This window comes from Uranotaenia lowii, chromosome 1 (genome assembly GCF_029784155.1).
Source record: "Uranotaenia lowii strain MFRU-FL chromosome 1, ASM2978415v1, whole genome shotgun sequence".
Lineage (NCBI taxonomy): Eukaryota > Metazoa > Arthropoda > Insecta > Diptera > Culicidae > Uranotaenia > Uranotaenia lowii.
In genome coordinates, this window is record NC_073691.1 from 42,536,292 (window position 1) to 42,557,731 (window position 21,440).

Here is a 21,440-nt window from a genome sequence, read left to right on the forward strand (position 1 = left end):
CTCAATCCAGTTGGAACATCCGCACAAAACGAAAATAAGAAATCTACCTAGCCATCGATGGAACGATATCGCACAATAGAAGACTTAACAGAGCAACCACATGCTAAATTTTTTGTCCGTTCGGCACATGTGCACACTCACATGGCGGTCGAACCATCCATAATTAACTGTATCGAAAAACGTAGTGCCTTCTCTATTGGGTACTACTTCTTCAATACAGTTAATTGGTGTGGGACAAAGAATTTAGTATGTGGTCAAGCTTCTATTTCAAATGCTCTTCGCTCTTTTCACCACCTTAGAATTTTCTTCTGATCTTCTATCCGTCTTTCATTTCAACTCTTTAACCCTCACCGATAAAGCCGCAAATTCATTTCATAAAAAAAAACAAATTCACGGTGATTTCTCCTCTTAAATATTAAATGTTATTGTTAAAAAAAAAATTTCCATATTCCTAACACTGAAGAAAATACCTTTATTTTAAGAGTATCCTTATTGATAAGAAACATTTTGGCGACATTTCATGTTGACCAAATCTATCTGTCAAACATCTTTTTCATTGTCGCTGGTTGGCACTCACCTGCGTGAAAATTTCGGATTTCATGTGCACATTAAACCCCGAAGTGGAATATTGCATGACAATCAGATGCATTGTAACGTCAACATAGCAAACATAGTGAATTGTTAATATGGATGACCCCTTTTGCCGACACAAAATTTGATACTTATGGTAGGATATGGGACAATGTTTTATTTGGTTTCTCTCAGACATCTGCAACGCGGTTGCGCTGGGAGGTTAAAGTGAGTTATTAGAAAGCTGGTTAATGCTGGTCTGGAATCTTATGCCAATGAATCCGAAATCTTATGCCGATAATTCCACCTCCAAGGAAGTTCATTATTGGAGTAGAGCCTTATTTGTGGGTGTAGAAACGATATATAAAGATCAGAACAAAAATGGGTTATTTATACTTAAAGGACTCGAGCAACGATCAATTTAAATTAGAAATTTTAACCAGATGCTCACAAAACAAAAAGTATGTTGTTTTTTAATTGAAATCACTATAGCTAATAACATCTTTATTTTCTAACGAAAGGAACTTCTTATTCTCCAGAGAAAGGGGAGAATTTCGTTCGATCGTTTTTTATTGGCAATATCGTGTTTTATTCATTCTACGTTAATTTTTTATTTGGAGCTGGAAAATATGCCCGGTTGAAAATTTTTATCAAAAACTAGCTCCTATCGAAATCTAAGGTTTCTAATAAAAAAAATATCTCGTAACATTTTACTATTAATTTTATTTAAACAGTTCAAGATCAGTCCTGTTTCATTCACGATTTCATTTATTTTGACGAATCTTCAGCTCAAATGACTAGGGCATTACATATCCAGGAATATCGACTATTCTTTAGTAATTTTAATAAAGTCCAAAAAATTCATTTCGCAGATTTTGAAACACGCTGGCTTATTTATACCGTTAAAAAGAGAATATAATAGTTGAATTATGATTTCCTAGAAAAGTTTCAAGATTATAAAATATGCTCTCCAAGACTTCATGAAACTTTTTTAAAAGCAAATAATTTATTTCAAGTGTAATTAAAGATCATCCGCACACATGACAATGAATTGAGCGGAAGAGCTATTTATGTTTTGAACGGAAAGAAATTTTTTGATTAGTATTTTTTTGTTCGCCTTGTTTGCATCTTCAAAAACAAGTTGCCGCCGACCGTGGCCTAGAGGATAGCGTTCAAGTCTTCTAAGCCAAATGTCGTGAGATCAAGTCTTGGTCACGGCAAACATAGTACTCTTTCTGTGAGTTGGTGGTATTAGCATTAGTAAAATGCTAGCCATTATATCCTTGAAAGATGTACGCTTAGTCTTAAGTAGAATTTAGATCTCTTCAAAGAAACATGAAGTTTCACTGAGATCCTATATGTGTGTGTTCGTTTTTTTTTTTTAAAGTAGAATTTTGAAGAGAAAAATCGTTATATACAAGCCAAGCCATGAAAAAGGACATTAAATATTCAAAATATGAGAAGATTTTATAAAGCACTAGCTGACCCGGTGTGATTTGCTACCCCTTCCATGGAAAATATTAAGTTCGTTAAAATTATCATAGTTTAAATATACTTTCTTTTTGCTTAAATTTCAAAATTATTCAAAAGCAAACTATTTTTCATGGCATCTGAGCTTCTAGATTGCCTTGAGTCTAATTCAAGGTTTGAAAGTTGATGGAGCCACCTTTTAGTAAAAAATAGGAGAGATCTTCAATACAATAAATAAACCCTTTAAATAAAAAAAAAATCGTCCCTTTTTTAATCGGGAGGAGTATTTCGATATAGACAAATTTGTACATAATCAAATGTGTGTCAATCTTTATGAAACACTAAGACATTGGTTTTGTTGATAATATGTTGTGTTGAATACGAGTGTACTCAGTCGAGAAGTTAGGAAGCGTCTATCAATACAATATATATCTGAATATCATCTAATTTGGTTAAAGCTTATTTGTCAATTCAAAAAATCACGTTAATCAATTTTAAACAAAAATATTTCGATGATTGTATAACATTTGTTTTTTTTTTGTTATTTGTTTATAGAAGCCCCCCCCCCTTTTTTAGGGTTTGGAGAGGTTTGGGCTACACATCAAATTTCACGTTTATTGGTGCAGTAGTTTCCGAAAATTTTTCGAATTTTGTCATATTTTTAATAATTTTGTTTGGGAGCCCCCCTTCCTTTAAGTTGTTTGAAAGTATTTGAGAAACTATCTCCGATCCTAAAAACTCTTACATACCAAATTTCACAGTGATCAGTTCAGTAGTTTTTGAGTCTATAGGGATCTAAAGCCCCCCCCCCCCCCTCCATTCTTTCTTGATTAGGAAGGGTTTGAAAGTATCATATAAATCCCGGTCTTGAAAAAGGCTACTCAACAGATTTCACGTTGATCGGTTCAGTAGTTTCTAAAAATTGTTCGAATTGTAACAAATTTTTTGTAAATTTTGTATGGGACTCCCTCTTTTTGGATTCGGAGAAATTTGAAAGTATTAAAGAAAGCATTCCCGATCTTGAAAACAGCTTCACACCAAATTTCATGTTAATCGGTTAAGACATTTCCGGATTTTTTTCTTTTTTTATAGGAATTTAATCCATTAAGGTCATTCTTCGTCGGGTCCGAAATTTTTTCGAATTGTGTCATATTCATTAACTTTGGATGGGAGCCCCCCTCTCTTAATATGTAGAGGTTTGAAGGTATTATAGAAACTATCAGGGCCGTAGGAAGAACCGACTCATGGGGGGGGGGGGGGGGGGTTTGGTGATTAATTTTTACCTTTGATTTTTGTCTAACACACGAATTTTTGTCTAACAACACACGAATGAAAAAAAAATAAAAACAATTTATGTTTGTAACAATATGATTATTCGTTTTTAAGTACTTATGAAAAGTTTTCGTATGAAATTGTAACTTAAGAGAAGACACGAATCCCACAAGGATGGTAAAGTGACATTAATAAAACCTTAAAAAAGTAACATTAGAAAAGTTGTCCTTAGCCTAAAGGGTGAGCTAAATTTTTTTTAATGAAACCTCTAGAAACAAAATATGCAATTTGCTTTCATCGATGGTTAAATCTTTCTGTTTAGGGTAGCCTTCAATTTCTTTAAAAAACTTATTTTAAACTCACATCAAACAAGCCCAATCCTCTAAACTCTTTTGTTAATTCCAAGATTCTAACATTTGATGAAAATAAATAAAATTTCCCAAAAAAAATTGCTTGATGCTAACTTGACCTAAATTCATGATTTTAGTTGGAAATTTGGCTTTAAACAAGCTGCAATATTAATCATTTTAACAATACACCGAAAAAATAAAAAAAATGTACAGATTTCTTAGGTGAAGATCAGATACATGTTTCTTAAACAGGAAATATTTTTCATAAAGAATCAATTCCGTATCAAAAATCGTGTAAATGATATAATTTGGGATATTTTGCATGAATCAAAACTTAGAAAATAAACTCAAATTCTACTTTACATTTGTGATTTTCAACTGAATTGTGTGTTCAATCTTATTCTGATAAAAAACTTGGAAATCATGAAATTGAATTGACAAGCAAATTTTTAAGTTTATGTTCTCTTGAATTACTCAGCAATTTTATGTTGATTGAAAAACTCATTCACAAGCTAAATCTTTTTCTGAATTTTAAATCTGAATTCTAAACCTGAATTCAAAAATTGAACTTTGAATCTGTTTCCGAATTTCTATATGATTTCCGAAATGTACAAAAAATATGATTTCCGAATATTAATTCCAGTTCAGAATTTCATGAGCCTCATTCATGAATATATTATTTTAATTCTGTAGTGCTGGTTTAATCTCAATTCATTATTTTAATTGTTTATTTTAAATCTGTTTTGTGAATCTGATTCAAAATGTGAATTTAGAAGAATAAATCAGAATCTGGTTTTCAATATCGGATCGCTACTTAGAAGCTTTAAATGTTTATATTTTGTGTTAGAATGAAGTTTGAGAACTTCGAATTTGATTAGAAAACAAATTTCTTCTTCTTTTCTCATATTCAGAAAACTATTATCAAAATATTGAAAATGCATTTGATTTCCGAAAAACATGATTCAAATTTTATATGAAATGCAAAACCGAATTCGAACAAGGATTTCAAAGCAGCTTTTCATTTCTAATTTCTTATGATTATTAGAACTGAAAATCAAGAATCCTAAACTTATAGAAATAAAATTTTGGTTTTTAGAACATGGAACCAGAGCCTCCAAAATGGGATTAACTTAAAATTTAATATTCAAACCTAAATTTCTATGATAAGGTTGCCAAATTGCCTGGTTTTAACCTGATTGGCCCGGATATTTAATATAAAATTTGGGAAAAGTCCGGCCTGACCCGATTGCCCAGATTTTATTGGAAAAGCCCGGATTTCCCCGAATTTGTTCTCATTCTCATTCTTGAATCAAACTAAAAAGAAAACAAGTTGTGTTGCCGAATTGCCTGGTTTTGCTTAGCTGTGATTGAAAATTTGTGAATCAAATACTTGGATTTTGCCAGGTTTTTATATAAAACAGCCCGGAATCATCCGGTCCGGATGCGTGCTGAAAAAATCTGACAACCTTATTCTATGAACAAGTGAGAAAATTCTGAAAAACTGTAAAAACATTCTTTCAGCTTTCCAATGGATTTCAATCACACGAACATCTATTTGAACAGAAGTGTTGGGATTTGGGATGATTCAGCAGATAAGACTGCTGTAAACTATGAGTAAAACTGTGTTCAACGATGAAAACTTGTTTTTCCATGATTTCATATTCATGCAGGAGAAGGTTAAGAGTCAGAATCTGTATAAAGTTAAGGATCAACATCAGGTTCTAAACCAGAAGTAAGGTCTCTGGATCAGGATCCAGAGACCAGGAACCTGGTTCTAGAGCAGGATCAGAAATTAAAAGTACCTTATCAGAATTAGATATAGGTTCCAGATCAAGATCAGAATCTTGTTCGGGATAAAGCTCACGTTCAGGACAAAGATAAGGGTCAAGATCATGATGAGGTTTTAGATTAGAATGACAATCAGGTTGCACATCAGGATGTTTCAGATCAGCACCAGGATTAGGATCAAGATATAACATTTGGAACGGAACAGAAACAAGTTCAGGATCACAATTGATATCTGCTTGGGTTTAGGCTTAACTTTACTCTAAGTAAACTCTGTTTTTTTTCACTGCCATGGTTCCATATCGGTGGATTTCTTTTGCCAATTCATGTTATATCAAATGATACTCTTGAAGAGCATTCCTATTCAGTAAGTTTAAAGTCTCTGTAATCAATCAATCAATTCCTATTCTCAGGGTTTAAGTGGAATAAACATGGACTTATTTTCAACCTAATTAAAACGATTTTATTTGTATTGTCATATTGACACACTCGATCCTCTTTGTCTGACAAAATCCAGACCGACTGGGATTGAGTTGAATAGCTTTCTCAAATTAAATCTTGACTCGTGAAAATGCTATTACAAACATTGTCGAAAGAGCTACAAACTTGAATCATACTAGTTTTTTTTTTTAAATAAAACAGTATTAAAAACCTATTAGATCATTTGATTCACTCATTTCGAGTAACTCTAAAAACCCCGGTCTAGCTTAGCCCAGCTAGCTGGTAGGGCCCCACTTGACATAAAGCAAATAGAAAGATAATAAAAACGCTCTTATCTAATCACTCATTTTCCACACACACATTTTTCCTTCTCTTCCAGATATCCGGCTAACAGTTCGTGTCCGCCTAGAAGGTTGAACGGGTTCGTCGTGGTCGTGGCTCGCCTTTAGTTTTTGAAAAAGAAAAAAAAAACGGAATCGGGACAACCAGGAACGGGAGCAAACCGGGTCAACCGTTTGTTGTAGGCAGGGGTGAATCGGGTCAGCCCTTTTCTGAAAAACTTCATCGGTGGCCAGCCACATTGTCGTCCCTAAACGATCGGGTGAGCCTAAATCATCGAGTCCACCACCATGTGGGACTCCCAGCTGGTATGGGCTAGGGATTCCCAGCAGGGCTACATCCAGGGCCGGATCACGGAAATCGGAGGCCGCGAGTACGAGGTGCTTCCGGTCGATAACAAACTTCAGAAGCGCAGCTGCATCCCGGAGGATATCTTCCCGTCCTGCGAATCCGTGTCCGATCATGATGATAACTGTGAGTATAAAACAATGAAAATTTATTAGATCTAACAATTAAGTTAGATAGACACTGGAAAAAGTTAGTGAGCGAAAACTGACAGATTTTCTTGATAGTATAAATTGTCTCTATCAAAATTGCAAACCATCAAAAATCGAATGAAATCATAAACAGTACGACAACCACCAAAGATCCGTATCGACAAAATTATTGCCGAATCGATCTGCCGCCGGTTTTAACTGGTTGTTCAAACCGGATGGAATGATGTCGCAAGGTGCCGGGGCGACCCCCGTATATTTATGAGCCTCAAAAGCATATGGGAGCCGACTTCGAAGATTGTTGCATTGTATCATCGCAAAACGAGCGAGTGAGTGAGTGTGGATCGCGCGGGGAAAAAGCACGCGAAATGTTCCTACACGGTTATTAACCACTGTTCATATCCATGTTAAATGCTTTGGGTGTATGTACAGCATTTCAACATTTACCCACGACCAGTGATCAACGGTTTGCCAGTAAGGCGGTGGGAAGGTTGTTGTTGATGTTTTGAATTCGGTTTTTGTTTCTTGATGTATAGTTTTGGACGGTGTTTTGGCATTTGACATTGGAAGTTTTTTTTTCAGTGTGTTGTAACACGTTGTAAGAACTTTAGGGGTTTGAAGAACAATCAACAATTCGACAAAAACCCCTCATAAAGTCAACAGTAAATATATTGAAGTATCAGTCAAGCATTAGTTTTTCTAAAAGGCGTTAAATTTGACAAAAAACGCAATGTAAACATCACAACTCGCGTGAGCTTTTATTACGTCGTATGAATCAAAATGTAAACAAAGAGTTTTATTACGAAATAATACGAAAACTGACATAAAATAGTCGCAACTTCTTTCCGTTTAGAATATTTGCAACATATTCTATATGTGAAATACAAATTTTAAAGTTGTTTTGATAACTTTTGCAGCAATTTTCTGTGAATTTTTAAGATGTTTCGTACGACGTAATGAAAGCTCACGCGAGACATATTATATTAAGGAAAACAGTCCTCTTAATTGATGACAAACGAACGTGAAGTTCGCCTCGTTGCAGCAATTAGCTGTCACCTGGCTCGTTTCAGTTCGTTATAAGCAAAGGAAAACAATGGAAAATATGACATCTTTTTCACGCATCGTGATGTGGAGAGAAAACCATAAACCGTAAACAAGACCAACCAGAAAAATAACACAATCGAAAAAAAAAATGACATAACACGTGGATTCAAGACATCGACAATTTTGAAAACAACAAAGCACTATGATTTTTCACTTCTTGCCAGTAGTAGAGGCTTGCAGAATATAGATAATTGAACACCTAGAGGAAAAATAAAGCAACAATAATGTTCGTCTTAATGACATCGCCCAGGGCAGTCATTAATTAGCATCCATCTAACTGTCTATGATGAAGGTATCTACCATCATCAGCACCTTGTTTTGGATTGGATTGATCTGGTGGAGAACTTTTACCGGCTTTCTTTGCTTATAATATTGCTTCAATCCGCATTGTTTTAAGATAATCTAGAAAAGAGCGCTTCAGAATTGATTGCCTGCCCACCACCTTTTGTTTTGTGATGTTTTTTTGTTGCAAAACATAGTTTCAGTTACATGATTCAAGTAAATGGCAAAATTATTGAACATATAATTTGTTAGTGTTTTAAGAAAGCAGCCTATTACTTTCTACTGTAAATATTGGCTTTTTAATGTAGGTCAGGGGTGTTGCTCACATAAAGCTGTGATGAGAAAAGCTCCATGAGTCTGTCACAAAACATAATCGAATTGGCTAATGATGCTGCTTTAAGGAAAACAGAGCAATGGAATCAACTATATTCTTCTACAACTTGAACAGTTAGATTTTATGATTGATAATTCCACACCAAGTTAACCTTAATTATTTTTACAGTCCTGGAAATTATGACACAAAACTTTAATTTGTGTTATCATATGAGGCTCTTGGAGCCAAATGGCTTTAAGTAAAGCTTGCTTCAGATAGAATTGAAACAAAAACAATTGCCTGTATGTCACTTATTTATTATTGGATTAAAGATATTTTTTTTTATAAAAATGTAGCGTTTTCTTCATACTTGAAAAAAATCCGGATAAAATTATTCGTCACGGTCTCAAAGGAATTCTGGATTTTTTCCTCTAACACGGCTCTTTAGGCGGTGGTGTGCGCGTTCTTCGTCCATAGTTTTAGCTATCTTATTCCACCAGGTCTTCATCTGATTGATGTCTATCTGAAGGGGACTGGCATTGCTGTACGAGATTAGGGTGTCGTCGGGAAAAAGCCGAACTTTGCCGTGCAGGTTCATCAGCGGGAGATCGTTGATAAAGACCAAGAACATCAGCGGGCCCAAGTTGCTTCCCTGTGGTACACCTGTCGTTATGGGCCTTTTGACGCTTGATACTCCTTTTAAGGACACAAATTGTTGACGGGCTGATAAATAGCTTTCGATTAACCGGAGGGGCTGGCCTCGTATCCCATACCATTCCAGTTTCTGTAGTAGCAACGAATGATCAATCGTATCGAACACTTTTCTCAGATCCAAGAACAGGGCGCCAGCATATTTACGACTGTCCAAATCATCGTACACGTCCTCCAATAGTTCAGTAGTTGCGGTTAAGGTGCTGCATCCCTTTCGGAAGCCATATTGGCGTGGACTTATGAGGTCATACCTTGTTAGGTATTCACTTACCCTAGCAACAAGTAGTTTTTCGATGACTTTGTTCAATATGGAGAGCGTAGAGATTGGCCGGTAGTTAGATACGTTAGATCTATCCGGTTTCGATAATTTCATTGAAAATATCTGTCAGAATATTCGAAAACGCCATGTGGTGGGCTTTCACTGTGGCCACGGTGGTATTATCAGGACCAGGGGATTTATTGGAGTCGAGATTGCTGATTTGCAACAATACTTCATCAACAGAATAAGGAAGGCAAGTTTTAGCGAATATTATTGGAACGCTGAATATCCCTATTACTGATGATATTTGAAGCCAGTTGAGTTCCTACGTTGCAGAAGTAATCGTTGATACTATTCGAAACCTGAACTGGATCAGTTTGTACTTCCTCTTCAAACGTCAGCGTGATTTTACTGTGGTCTTCGGACTCACGACCTAGAGCTTCGTTGACGAATTTCCAAGATTGCTTTGGAGTTGCCGATTGCAGAAGTCGAAAGTAATACGACCGTTTACATTGACTTTTCAATTTTAACAGTCTGTTTGAGACGTTTTTCAGAAGGGTCTTAGCTGGTGCGTCCGCAGGGTTGCGTTTACAGTACTTCCAGATCTTGTCTTTGGTTGACATCAATTTCCAGACATCGTAGGACATTCACGGACAGTTCCTCTTCACCTTTGCATTCACTGTTATTGTTTTTGTAGCGCAACTTAGGATTTCGTTATATCTGTCAGTTATGAAGACGACTTTTTCGTTTGCAGAAAGGCTTGATGGAATGTTTAGTAGTGCTTCCGCGAATTCCGTGTTCAGCTGGTGGTGATTGACGATGCTTTTATTCAAGAATTTAACTCCTTTATTGGTGCTGGTCAACAGTGTAATAACGACCATACTATGGTCGCTTGTCTCTGTACAAATAGTTTCGTTAATTGTTGAAGAGATACTCAGTGAACAGGCGACATGAACGAGAATATTTCCACTAGCTGGCCGTGTAACAGCATTATTTACCATAAACATGTTGTGCGACTCTAAGATCCTCAGATACTCTCCGACAATGTTGTTCGATAGGTTGACTGGCACGTTGGTATCTCCTAAGAGAATCGAATCGAGACACTGGTTATTCAGAGACAGTTTACCTTCCAGCTTCTCGACGAAATTTGCGAAACGAAATGCAGGTGGACGATATACAGCATGTAAAAGGAGAGGACGGTTACCCAAGCGAACTCGTATTCGAATGTAGTGAAAACCATCATCTTCATCTGTTTCCTCTAGGTCGACGTTCAAGTCACTACGTGTATACACTGCTAGGCCACCATGCGATGTTCCACGACAGGAGAATATTGCATCGAATCCATTGATTTTGAATATTTGTGTGTCACCGGATTTCACCCACGTTTCACTTACCACAATTCGAGCTTCCGTAGGTCTTCTTTAGCGCGGACAATCTCGATTTTCGAGTCAGAGCGCCGTTTGGTAAGGATTGCTCCATCTCTGCCGGGCCACACAAATTGCAAGCCAAGTTGTTCCTGAGCTCCTCGTACTTCTCGTAGCAAGTCTAGTCCCTGTGTGGTCAATTCATCGCGTATTACTACTCTTCCAGTTGATTTATTATATTGAGCTCCAAGCTCAGCTGCATTCAACGGGCCACGCAGTCTCTTTTTAGCGAAAAGTTGTTCCTTTCCTCCTCTCCTTAAAAACAACCTTTATAGGCGGATGCGTGCCATCAGGCCTTGCTGAGCGTAGTCGTTTAGCTTCGATAATCGCATCACTCGGAAGATCGCAGCCTATGACTGTTGCAATATTTGTAACGACGTTTCCTGTGGTTTCGTTTTCCAAACAAGGTACACCCAGAATAATAGCTATATTCAAGAGCTTAATTTCTCTCAACTCATTTTGAGTGGCAATGTTAGACTCCTTCAGGTCGCGCACTTCACTCAGGACCTTTCTCATCTCGTTCAAGACTCGATCTTCGGCTACTTTGTTCCCTCTCATCCTAAAGTACATGGCCTGGCATTCAGTGTTGCAGAAGTAGTCAGCCTCTTGCATTTTCCTAACTGCGTTTCCCCGGATGTTTTTACATCGGAAATGCGCGCACTGGTGACATTGGGAACACACAATAACTTTATTCGGATCTTTCTCAACTCCTTCACAAACTACACAGATAATTTCATCGGGATCCATTACGATTTAACAGTGGTTGACTGTAGCTGTGAAATATTTCACCTCGATAGCGTGTGAATGCAATGTTGCACGACAAGTTAACGCGACGCTACACAGCTGTGTATCAACAATGACAGTGAGCAAGGTTAACAAGAGGAAAATAAAATGGATGGTTTTCACCTGAATCCTTAGCGCGTAGAAGAACGTTGAAATCCAGCAAGTAAGTTCCAATCACTTCAGTTTTCCACCGCAAATTCGGTCACCACCAGCAGTACCATTTGTTTCCACTTCTTTTCCAATTTCATTGTAGGAATAATCCTTATAATTTCGCTACGGACGGTTGAGCAAATTTGTGAGCAGCTGTTTTGTTTTTGGGCGGAACTGGGGGCAGTTGGGTGGGTTAAGGTTTTTTGGAACAAACTGGACCTCTTTCTTTTCATACCATTCTTGAACGACTTTGCTCTAATGACAGTTTACCAAAATCTCGCCAAAACATTAAGGGATGGTCGTGGGATCCAATGAATGGCAAAATTCGTTTTTGGAGACATTCTCTTTGGTATAGTTCTGACGTCATTGTTTTATTTGTAACGAAAACTTTCGTATTTTTGCCACAACGGTAAAAGTCCTGCCAAATAATAAAATTTCGTGCAAATTTGTCGGCAAAAATAAATTTAAATTTGGCTGAAACATCCCCCCGAGCCGTTGCCAAGTAAAATTTTTGGCCTGGAATTTGCCCAAAGTCAGCCTTGAAATAGGTTTCATCGTCCATCAGAGGACACCCGTCGAACTTGGTCAGCATCTGGTCGTACAGCTTATGAGCACGAATTTTGGCCACACTATTCCGTTTTATGGTCCGATTTGGCTGTTTGCTAGCTCGATACGACTTAATTCCTTCCCGGAGTCGAAATCCATCTCCGACAGATTGGAATTCCTCTTAATCGTCTTCAAAATCTTACCACGCAGTTTCCGGTCGACAGTTCCACTCCGACGATTGGCTTGAGGCTTCCTAATCGTCGTAAATCTTCCCTTATACCGTTTGATAACGCACCATGTGGTGTTTCTGGCAATTTCAGCTGTTTAACTAGCCTGAATGCATACTACAATATATATTCCAAATAACTGTGCACATTTTTTTCCTTTCTTTCGGCTTACATGTTGATTGTTTCAAATTTACAGTTGTTTTGCGGAATGTCAAACATACATACGTAAGGCTGACAAAATTCCCGACACGTGGGCGCCGAAAACTTTCAAATCCGTCCACCAAGAGCTCCACAATATAAGCAAAAGTTTATTCCAATTCTAAATGAAGCAAGCTTTATTTGAAAGCTTATTTTAGAGAAAACACGCTTTTAAGTTGTCGTATTTGACCATTCGTTGTATTTGTCTTTCGAACGTAAAAGCACGTAAATAAAATTCTAAAAATCTGAAAAAATCATCAAATAGGGTTTGAAATATCAAGAATCGTTTGGCGTTGTTAAATAAAAATCAATGAATTTGCAGTTATACCTCTTTGGCTCTCAGGGCCTCATATCGAACCTTCATTCGGACCAAGTTTGACACCTGGTGAAATGCGAAAAAATCGACAAGTAGCAACTATTCGCAGCGAGTCTGAAAAAATGGCAACGTAACGTCGCTAGAACTGTTCTCGCATATGGAAACCACGCTCTCAAACCACTGGGCTCGCTATACATGGAAATTTTCTTTCCCAGTTTCTCATGTATAGTTAGCTAGTGTAGAGCAAAGGCAGGACAATTCATGGGAGCTTTTCATCAACATGCCCTCTGGCCTAAAATTTCTACACCTATCAAGCTTTCGCATATTGGCGCACTAATGCCTGTCTATCGCCCTTTCTTTCAAATTTAATTGATAAAAAATAAAATTCTCTCTTGCTTTCATTCCGCCGAGCATGCCATTAAAATTATAATCATAAAAATTACGGCTATTAAAATCATATAACAATTTTCCTAATTTGGGGCTTCATTCTGATGCCACAAGTTTGATACTCCTGACCTGCAGAGCTAGGCCAATCACACCGAGTGTGAGTATCCCTGCATATATGTTTTGGCTATTCTCACAATCGAAATCTACAGCTTATGAACAGCAATGGAGAGAAAACACTGGAGATCTCAGCAGGGTCGCACAAGGTTTGATCCTGTGGAGCATTTCGTACGACGAGTTGTTAAGAATTGCCATCCAAACGAAAGTAAAACTGATGGAACCTCTCCGAAAGAGAAAGTGCAGTCTCCTAGAGTCCGATTAGGCACCTGGACGTTATGATCGACCACCGGCAATGGCTACGCATGACCTGCGGAAATATGCTGGGAAGGCAGCAGTTGTGAGAACGCTTAGAGGAAAAGGTCTTGATTGCCGAGATCATCGTTCGATCCCGTAAGATGGTATTTGAATGAGCGGAAATCACGGCGAAGTGGACAGATTGGGTCACGATTCCTTGCCACTCTGTCTGCCTTGCGGTGATATTAAAAAGATGCATTAACACATCGTGTTTTACGTTGTGCCGACAATGTGCGAGAACTTGAGATGTGATCAGCGGTGGATCCGCCTTGTCATGATTGCCATGCAGAGAAATTATACATTATTAAGGGATACCATTGCCGTAGAGCAAAAAATAAATAGAGTTTCTCTCTAATGAGCAAGATTCGTCCACACCTGCATTTCATAACCACATCTTAAGTTCCTCGACATCTTCGGAATCCATCCACATCTTAAACATTTTTGTTCTCGACTTCAGTCTTACTACTATTTGATTCGCCACCAAGACTATTGCCTTATCAAATCAACACTTGTTGAATCTATTGAATGAAGATTCATCTTGTCTTATTACGCTTCGAATCCCTTTTTTTTACCCTTGATATCGAGGAGATTTAAGCTCTAGAATTCTTCAAATTAAATTAGAATTGGGTGAACGGGTGATTCTGCTTCCGGTGCGGGGTCGTTATCCAACGTCTTCGTTCGTTTGTTACCATCAATGAATTGAGGGAACCTCCCTTCATGAAGAGTACGTTGACGCCCTGGATACTCTCTACTTGCTTAACGAGGGTGGTTTCTATCGCGAGCCTATAGGTGAACTTCCTAGACACCGAAATAGATGGAATATACCTTCCATTTGTCTGTTTCATACCGAGGAAAGTCAAAATACAATCAATTCTTACTTGTTTCGCTTCTGTCTACATTTGGCTATCGGTTTAAATGTTCGATATGGTCGATTAGGATCTCTAGACGCGCTGTAAGAATCAGGTTTTATGACCACCCTTTTCTGACTGGTCGTGTTTCTTGAGCCCTTTATATTCATAACGCACCGGAATGTCGCAGGCTCATTTCTTCAACCAAACGGCATGCGAGTAAACTCAAAATCACTTTTGTATATGTTTAAGACTATTGAGCCTTGTCAATCTTTCGGGTAAGCGTGCTTTTATCTGATTTCGTAGGCAGAAAAAGGAAATAATGGTTTTCAATGAATAGGCTTTTCACCTATTCGTCTGTTCTTTAAGTCTTTCGATAAATGATATAAGTTTCTAATAAAAGTTTATTTGATCCATTTCAGGTGAATTGATGTTCCTAAATGAGGCTACCCTTCTAGACAATATTAAAAATCGATACTATAAGGACAAAATCTATGTAAGTATTTGTCCCTGAGAATTAGTTTTCTTATTTGTCGTCACGTATTGACCACCCTGTTTCTTCCCACGGCGCAGACCTTCGTGGCAAACATCCTGATAGCGGTCAACCCGTACAAGGAAATCCGTGATCTCTACTCCAAGGCTACGATCAAGCGGTACAATGGCAAATCGCTGGGGGAGCTGCCGCCGCACGTTTACGCCATCGCCGATAAGGCCATCCGGGACATGCGGGTGCTCAAGATGTCCCAATCGATCATCGTATCGGGAGAATCAGGTGCCGGTAAGACGGAGAGTACCAAATATTTGCTGAAATACCTGTGCGATGCAGCTTCGGCTGCCGGACCCATTGAGCAGAAGATTCTGGACGCTAATCCGATTCTGGAAGCGTTTGGTAATGCAAAAACTACCAGGAACAATAATAGCTCCCGTTTTGGCAAGTTTATCGAGGTGCATTACGACAGCAAGTGTCAGGTGGTGGGAGGACACATTTCACATTATCTGCTGGAGAAGAGCCGAATTTGTACCCAAAGTCTGGAGGAACGTAACTACCATGTGTTCTATCTGCTTTGTGCCGGTGCGCCGCAGCAGTTGAGGGATAAGCTGCTGATCGGAAAACCGGATGACTATCGGTATTTGGCCGGGTGTACCCAGTATTTTTCTACTGGTGAGACGGATCGGAAGATTCCGAACTCACAGAAGTCTAAGGATCACATGAGTAAGGGTTCGCTGAAAGACCCGATTTTGGATGATTTCAACGATTTCCATGATCTGGATCAGGCGCTCTCCCGTTTGGGACTGTCGGATGGGCAGAAGTTTGAAATCTATGCACTGGTGGCTGCGGTGCTGCATTTGGGCAACATTAACTTCGAAGATAATCCTGAGGATGCCAAGGGTGGTTGTCGAGTGGCTTCAGCTTCCGAGAAGGCGCTGGTCATCACCGCAAAGCTTATCGGATTGGATCCGTTTGAGCTGAGACAGGCTTTGGTTTCGCGAGTGATGCAGAGTAAGGGTGGCGGCATCAAGGGTACGGTAATTATGGTGCCGCTTAAAATTTACGAAGCAAACAACGCACGGGATGCGTTGGCTAAGGCGCTGTATTCCAGATTGTTCGATCACATTGTGTCGCTGATCAATCAGAACATTCCCTTCCAGGCGTCTAGTTATTATATCGGTGTACTGGATATTGCTGGTTTTGGTGAGTTTGAGTTCATTGAATTCTGTAGAAGGCAAGTTCGTAATGAAGAAGGGTTCTCTTGTTTTCAGAATACTTCACCGTGAACTCTTTCGAGCAGTTCTGCATCAACTACTGCAATGAGAAGTTGCAAAAGTTCTTCAACGACAACATTCTTGCCGCCGAACAGGACCTGTACAAGCGAGAAGGTCTCAACGTTCCGGAGATTAAATTCACTGACAATCAGGATATTATCGGTAGGTTTTAAACGTCTTAATTCTTGATAAAATTTAAACTGAGTGATTTTTTTTTGGTTTCTAGAACTCATCGAAGCCAAATCGGGTGGCATCTTCAACCTGTTGGACGAGGAATCGAAGCTGCCGAAGCCGTCGTATGCGCACTTCACGGCGGAAGTGCACAGCGCTTGGCCAGGGCACTTTCGGCTGTCTTTGCCGCGAGCCTCCCGCCTGAAGGCTCACCGGGTGCTGCGGGACGACGAGGGTTTCCTGGTGCGCCACTTTGCCGGAGCCGTCTGCTATAATACCGTAAGCGACTCTCACACCCGTTTTTAGCTCATCGTTTGAATGAAATTTTCTTTCAGAATCAATTTATCGAGAAGAACAACGATGCCCTGCACGCTTCCCTGGAGGGGCTGGTTCAGGAATCGGAAAATCCACTGTTGAAGCGGTTGTTTGCCAGTGGCAAGGCTACTTCGAGCAAGGGCAAGTTGTCCTTCATTTCCGTCGGGTCCAAGTTCAAATCACAGTTGGGCGAGCTGATGGAAAAGCTGGAGAAAAATGTGAGTACCCTTAAGCCGATAAGCCGATAAATTCAGAATTCTTGAACTTTAGTTATGGGTTATAGACGGATATAGGATAAGAATAAAATAGGATTCAGAACTTTTGATCATCCTATTTTTCCTTACAGGGTACCAACTTCATCCGGTGTATAAAGCCGAACAGTCGCATGATCGATCACGAATTCGAGGGTAGCTTGGCCCTGGCGCAGCTGAAATGCTCGGGAACCACCTCGGTGCTGGAGCTTATGGAGTACGGCTACCCGTCCCGGGTACCGTTTAGCGAGCTGTACAACATGTACAAATCCTACCTTCCACCTGAGCTGGCCCGCCTAAATCCGCGTACCTTCTGCGAGGCGATGCTGCACTCGCTCAAGCTCAACGATAAAGATTTCAAGTTCGGCATCACCAAGGTATTCTTCCGGCCCGGGAAATTTGTCGAGTTCGATCGGATCATGAAGTCGGATCCGGAAAATTTGAAGGCGATCGTTGCCAACGTCAAGAAGTGGCTGGTGCGATCCCGCTGGATCAAGTCCGTGTTTTGTGCAATTTGTGTTATTAAATGTAAGTTTACTGTTAACTTTTCTCGGTTAAGGATTCAGACTAAAGTTCGTTTTCATTATTCCAGTAAAAAATCGTATCATCTACCGGAACAAGTGCGTCCTTATTGCGCAGAAAACGATTCGGGGCTATCTGGCGCGTAAACGTCATCAACCGCGCATCAAGGGTATCATAAAGATCAATGCGATCAAAACGAACATGGGCAAGATGCAGGAGATTGCCAACGAGTTGAAGAGCGAACGGGACAACATGCTGAGGCAGGTGGCCGATGTGCAGCGAGCCATCGAGGAAGCCGTCCGAAAGATCAAGGGCAATCCGAAAATTACCCAAGCCGAAATCGACGGACTGTACGGCGGAGTGATGTCCAAGATTGACGCCCAGATGAAGATGATTCACATCAAGCTGCAGGAGCAACGGAACGCGGAAGAACAGGAACGGTTACGCAAGATTCAGGCAGCTCTGGAAGCGGAACGGAAAGCCAAAGAGGAAGAGGAGCGACGGCTTCGTGAGGAGGAAGAAAATAGGAAAAAGTAAGACCAGATCGTTTGGAATTTCAACTAGGATTTGACTCATGAAATGGTTTTTATCAAATTCACAGGAAAGCAGAAATCGAGACCCGCCGTAAAGAAGATGAGGCTCGCCGTTTGAGACAGGAAGAAGAGGACCGAAAAGCAGCTCTGGCACTTCAGGTGTGTTATAAATTAAAACTTGTACTGTTTTTGAAATTCTTTAGATGAAGGAAAACTACCTTCCAAAATATTTGAAAACGGTGGCTCCAGAGAGTAAAAACCTCAATGCTGATTTTCAGGCTCAACTGGAAAAGGAAGCCCAGGAGGACATCGCTTATCGCCAGCAGTTGGAACAGGAGCGGCGTGACCACGAGCTCGCTCTCCGATTGGCCCAGGAATCCAACGGCCAGGTCGAGGACAGTCCTCCGTTGTTGAGAAAGTATGTCTTTTTAACTTTTTCTTCTTTGGTTTTCTCATAAAACATTCATTCAGTTGAATCAAACCTGATTCTACCCACTGATGAAATCTTCAGTCGGTATTCTTTCTCTCGCCCCTTCCCCGTTTCACACTTTTAGAATTCTACAGGGTAAAAGTAATTTTAAAAATAGAAATAACTGTACAAAGTACTGCTAGAAGATAAGCTAATTCATGCTGTCATTTGCTTTCGTTTTGTTCACACGGACTTGTCAAAATTTGACCTAAAATGTACATATTGTTTCCTTTGGATTATCTTTTTATGACAAAGTTCACAGTTTACTTTATTTCACATTTCTTGAGTTCGTTCTTTTTTTAACGTTGCACCTCTAAACACAAACAAAAATTACACCAGCCCTGTAAATTTCGTACCTGTCCCCATCCATTCATTTGCTATCATAGAAAAATAGAAAATATTTAAGCATCCCACTCAAAATGCTCGAAACTCAATACCAAAAAAAAAAAAAAAAAACAAAAACAAAACCAAACCTACACAGTAGCAAATTGAATAACATCATCCAAACCATGTATTCCGTTATTCGACCATATTTTCCACAGCGGTACGCCAGAAGTTACGCCTTTGGGTAATCCGAATCGATTGATCAGGTATTTGTCGTTGTTATTAGTGAACTCCTTTTTTTTTCTCTAGCTCTGTAATCTGTTAATTACTTAGTTGAAAAAGCATTGCTAAAAATAGTTTACCTCCTCCCTTTCGTATGGTCCTTTTTTTATGTTGTTTTCTGTAGTATTTCTCGTTCATCTTTTTGGCCATTATTTATTCGCATTAGTTAGTGATAACTGTACTCTGTCGTAGATAAGCTCATGATCTAACCTTTTTCATTGTTAATATCTATCTATCGCTAAACTTTAAAAAAATATGTTAAAGGCTAATAAAACGTGATCTTTAATTTTCAATATGTGTTGATGAAAAGAGGTCATCGTGGTACTTATTTTTTACATTTAAATCAAATTTTAACTACAAGAAAGAGACTGTATTAAAAAAATGACAAATTTACTAAACTTTATCGTTACCAATTGACCAGCAGTCTGCTTGCCTTTTCTCCAAATGGCAAAAATTTTAATCTGCGTTCATACTTTTTAACTAGCCAAAACTTCATTCTGTTTCATTTTTTTTCAACCAGTAGAAGTCGACCAGTGGAACTTTTCTTTTAAAAAGCAAATTATCGTTTTTAAGTATTATAAAATCTAAATAGCAGAAGTCTCAAACTTTCATAATTCTCATCTAGCCGAAGTCTTAATCCACTTTCATACATTTTTAACCACCAGAATTCGTTATCAATTTTAATTCTTCTCAACCATTAGAAACCTCAATTTGCTTTCATTATTCCCAACAAGCAGAAGTCTCAACTTCCTCCACTGTACTCAGCTAGCAGAAGTCTCAATTCGCATCTAAAGTTTCAACTAACAGCAGCCCAACAATATGCCCTAATATCATTTTATGCATTTTGCACTCATTATTTTCAAATATGGATCAGCACAAGTATCGATTCGCTTTTATTATATTCAACTATCAGAAGTCCTTATCTGCTACTACTTCACTCAATTGGCAGAAGTCTCAATCAATTTTATTCAACCTGCGGAGGCCTCAATTCCGCTTTCATGATTCTTACTCACCAGAAGTCTCAATTCACTTTCATTATTTTCAACCAGTAGAAATCATACTCCATCCACTATCATTTTTTCTTAAATACTTAGACGAAGTCTGAATCTACTATAACGACAGTAGAAGTTTCAATATGCTTAGATTATTCCCAACCAACAGAAGCTTCAATCTATCTTATCAGAAACTTCAATCTTTCTCTCAACAAGCAAAAGTCTCAAACCCTCTTTCATCATTCTCAACTAGATGAATCTCAATCCACTTATAGTATTCTCAGCCAGCAGAAGTCTCAATCTGCTGCCGTTATTCTCTACTAGCAAAAGTTTCAATCTACTTCAAGATTACTGAACTAGCCAAAGCAGAATCAATTGTCAATTAGTTTTAACCTAATTCAACAAAAGAAGTCTCAATCTGCTTTCATAATTCTTAGCTCTCAGAAGTCTCAATCTGCTTTTATTTTACTAAACTAGAATTCATACAAAATTCTCAATTTGCTAAAATCGCAAAAACATTTTTAATATTGTGAGCTAGCGGAGGTCTCAATCAATTTTCGTCATTAGCAGGAATCTCGATCTACTTCCACTGTTCTGAACAAGCAGAAGTCTTAATCTATTTTCATTGGACTCAACGAACCGAAGTCTCAATTTACTTATATGGATACTTATCTCTCAAGTAACAAGAACAAACCTGAATGAGCAGAAGTCTCCATCCACTTATAATGTTTTCAACCTACAGAAGAGCCGATCTAATTTTATTTTTCTCAAATGGATCAACTTATAAAAGTCTCAATGCAGAATCACTATTCTCAATCAGAAGAACATCAAACCACTTATAGTTTGCTCAATAAGCAAGCTTTCGCTAGCAAAAGTTTCAATCTATTTTAAGATTATTCAACCAGCATGAGTTGCCATCATTTTTTATTAAACTAGAAAAGTCTCAAGCTGCTTTCAGACTGCTTTCAGACTATCAGAAGTCTCAATCTGCTTTCACGTTACTCATCTAATAAAACACTCATTCTTAACTTACTACCTAGCTCGCAAATTTCTCAACCTTTTTTTCTTTTTTTTTCAACTGACGGCAATCTCAATCAGCTTTAGCAACTAGCCGAGATCCCGATCTGCTTTCATTCG

At 38.7% G+C, this 21,440-nt stretch overlaps 1 protein-coding gene across 7 annotated transcripts in view; it reads left to right on the top strand.

Annotated features, from left to right (window-relative positions):
* LOC129741261 (myosin heavy chain 95F) overlaps positions 1-21,440 on the top strand; it is a 98,218-nt gene that overhangs the window by 73,244 nt on the left and 3,534 nt on the right. For 6 of the 7 annotated variants that reach the window (XM_055732995.1, XM_055733002.1, XM_055732978.1 and 3 more), the window contains 11 exons: positions 6,268-6,701; positions 15,103-15,176; positions 15,254-16,373; positions 16,442-16,606; positions 16,671-16,894; positions 16,951-17,148; positions 17,277-17,709; positions 17,774-18,236; positions 18,305-18,395; positions 18,515-18,654; positions 19,248-19,295. In XM_055732995.1, coding sequence (XP_055588970.1) covers positions 6,518-6,701; positions 15,103-15,176; positions 15,254-16,373; positions 16,442-16,606; positions 16,671-16,894; positions 16,951-17,148; positions 17,277-17,709; positions 17,774-18,236; positions 18,305-18,395; positions 18,515-18,654; positions 19,248-19,295 — 3,140 coding nt within the window. In that variant the 5' untranslated portion in view covers positions 6,268-6,517. The remainder of the gene's footprint in view (positions 1-6,267; positions 6,702-15,102; positions 15,177-15,253; positions 16,374-16,441; positions 16,607-16,670; positions 16,895-16,950; positions 17,149-17,276; positions 17,710-17,773; positions 18,237-18,304; positions 18,396-18,514; positions 18,655-19,247; positions 19,296-21,440) is intronic. The other variant, XM_055733017.1, reaches the window with a different exon arrangement.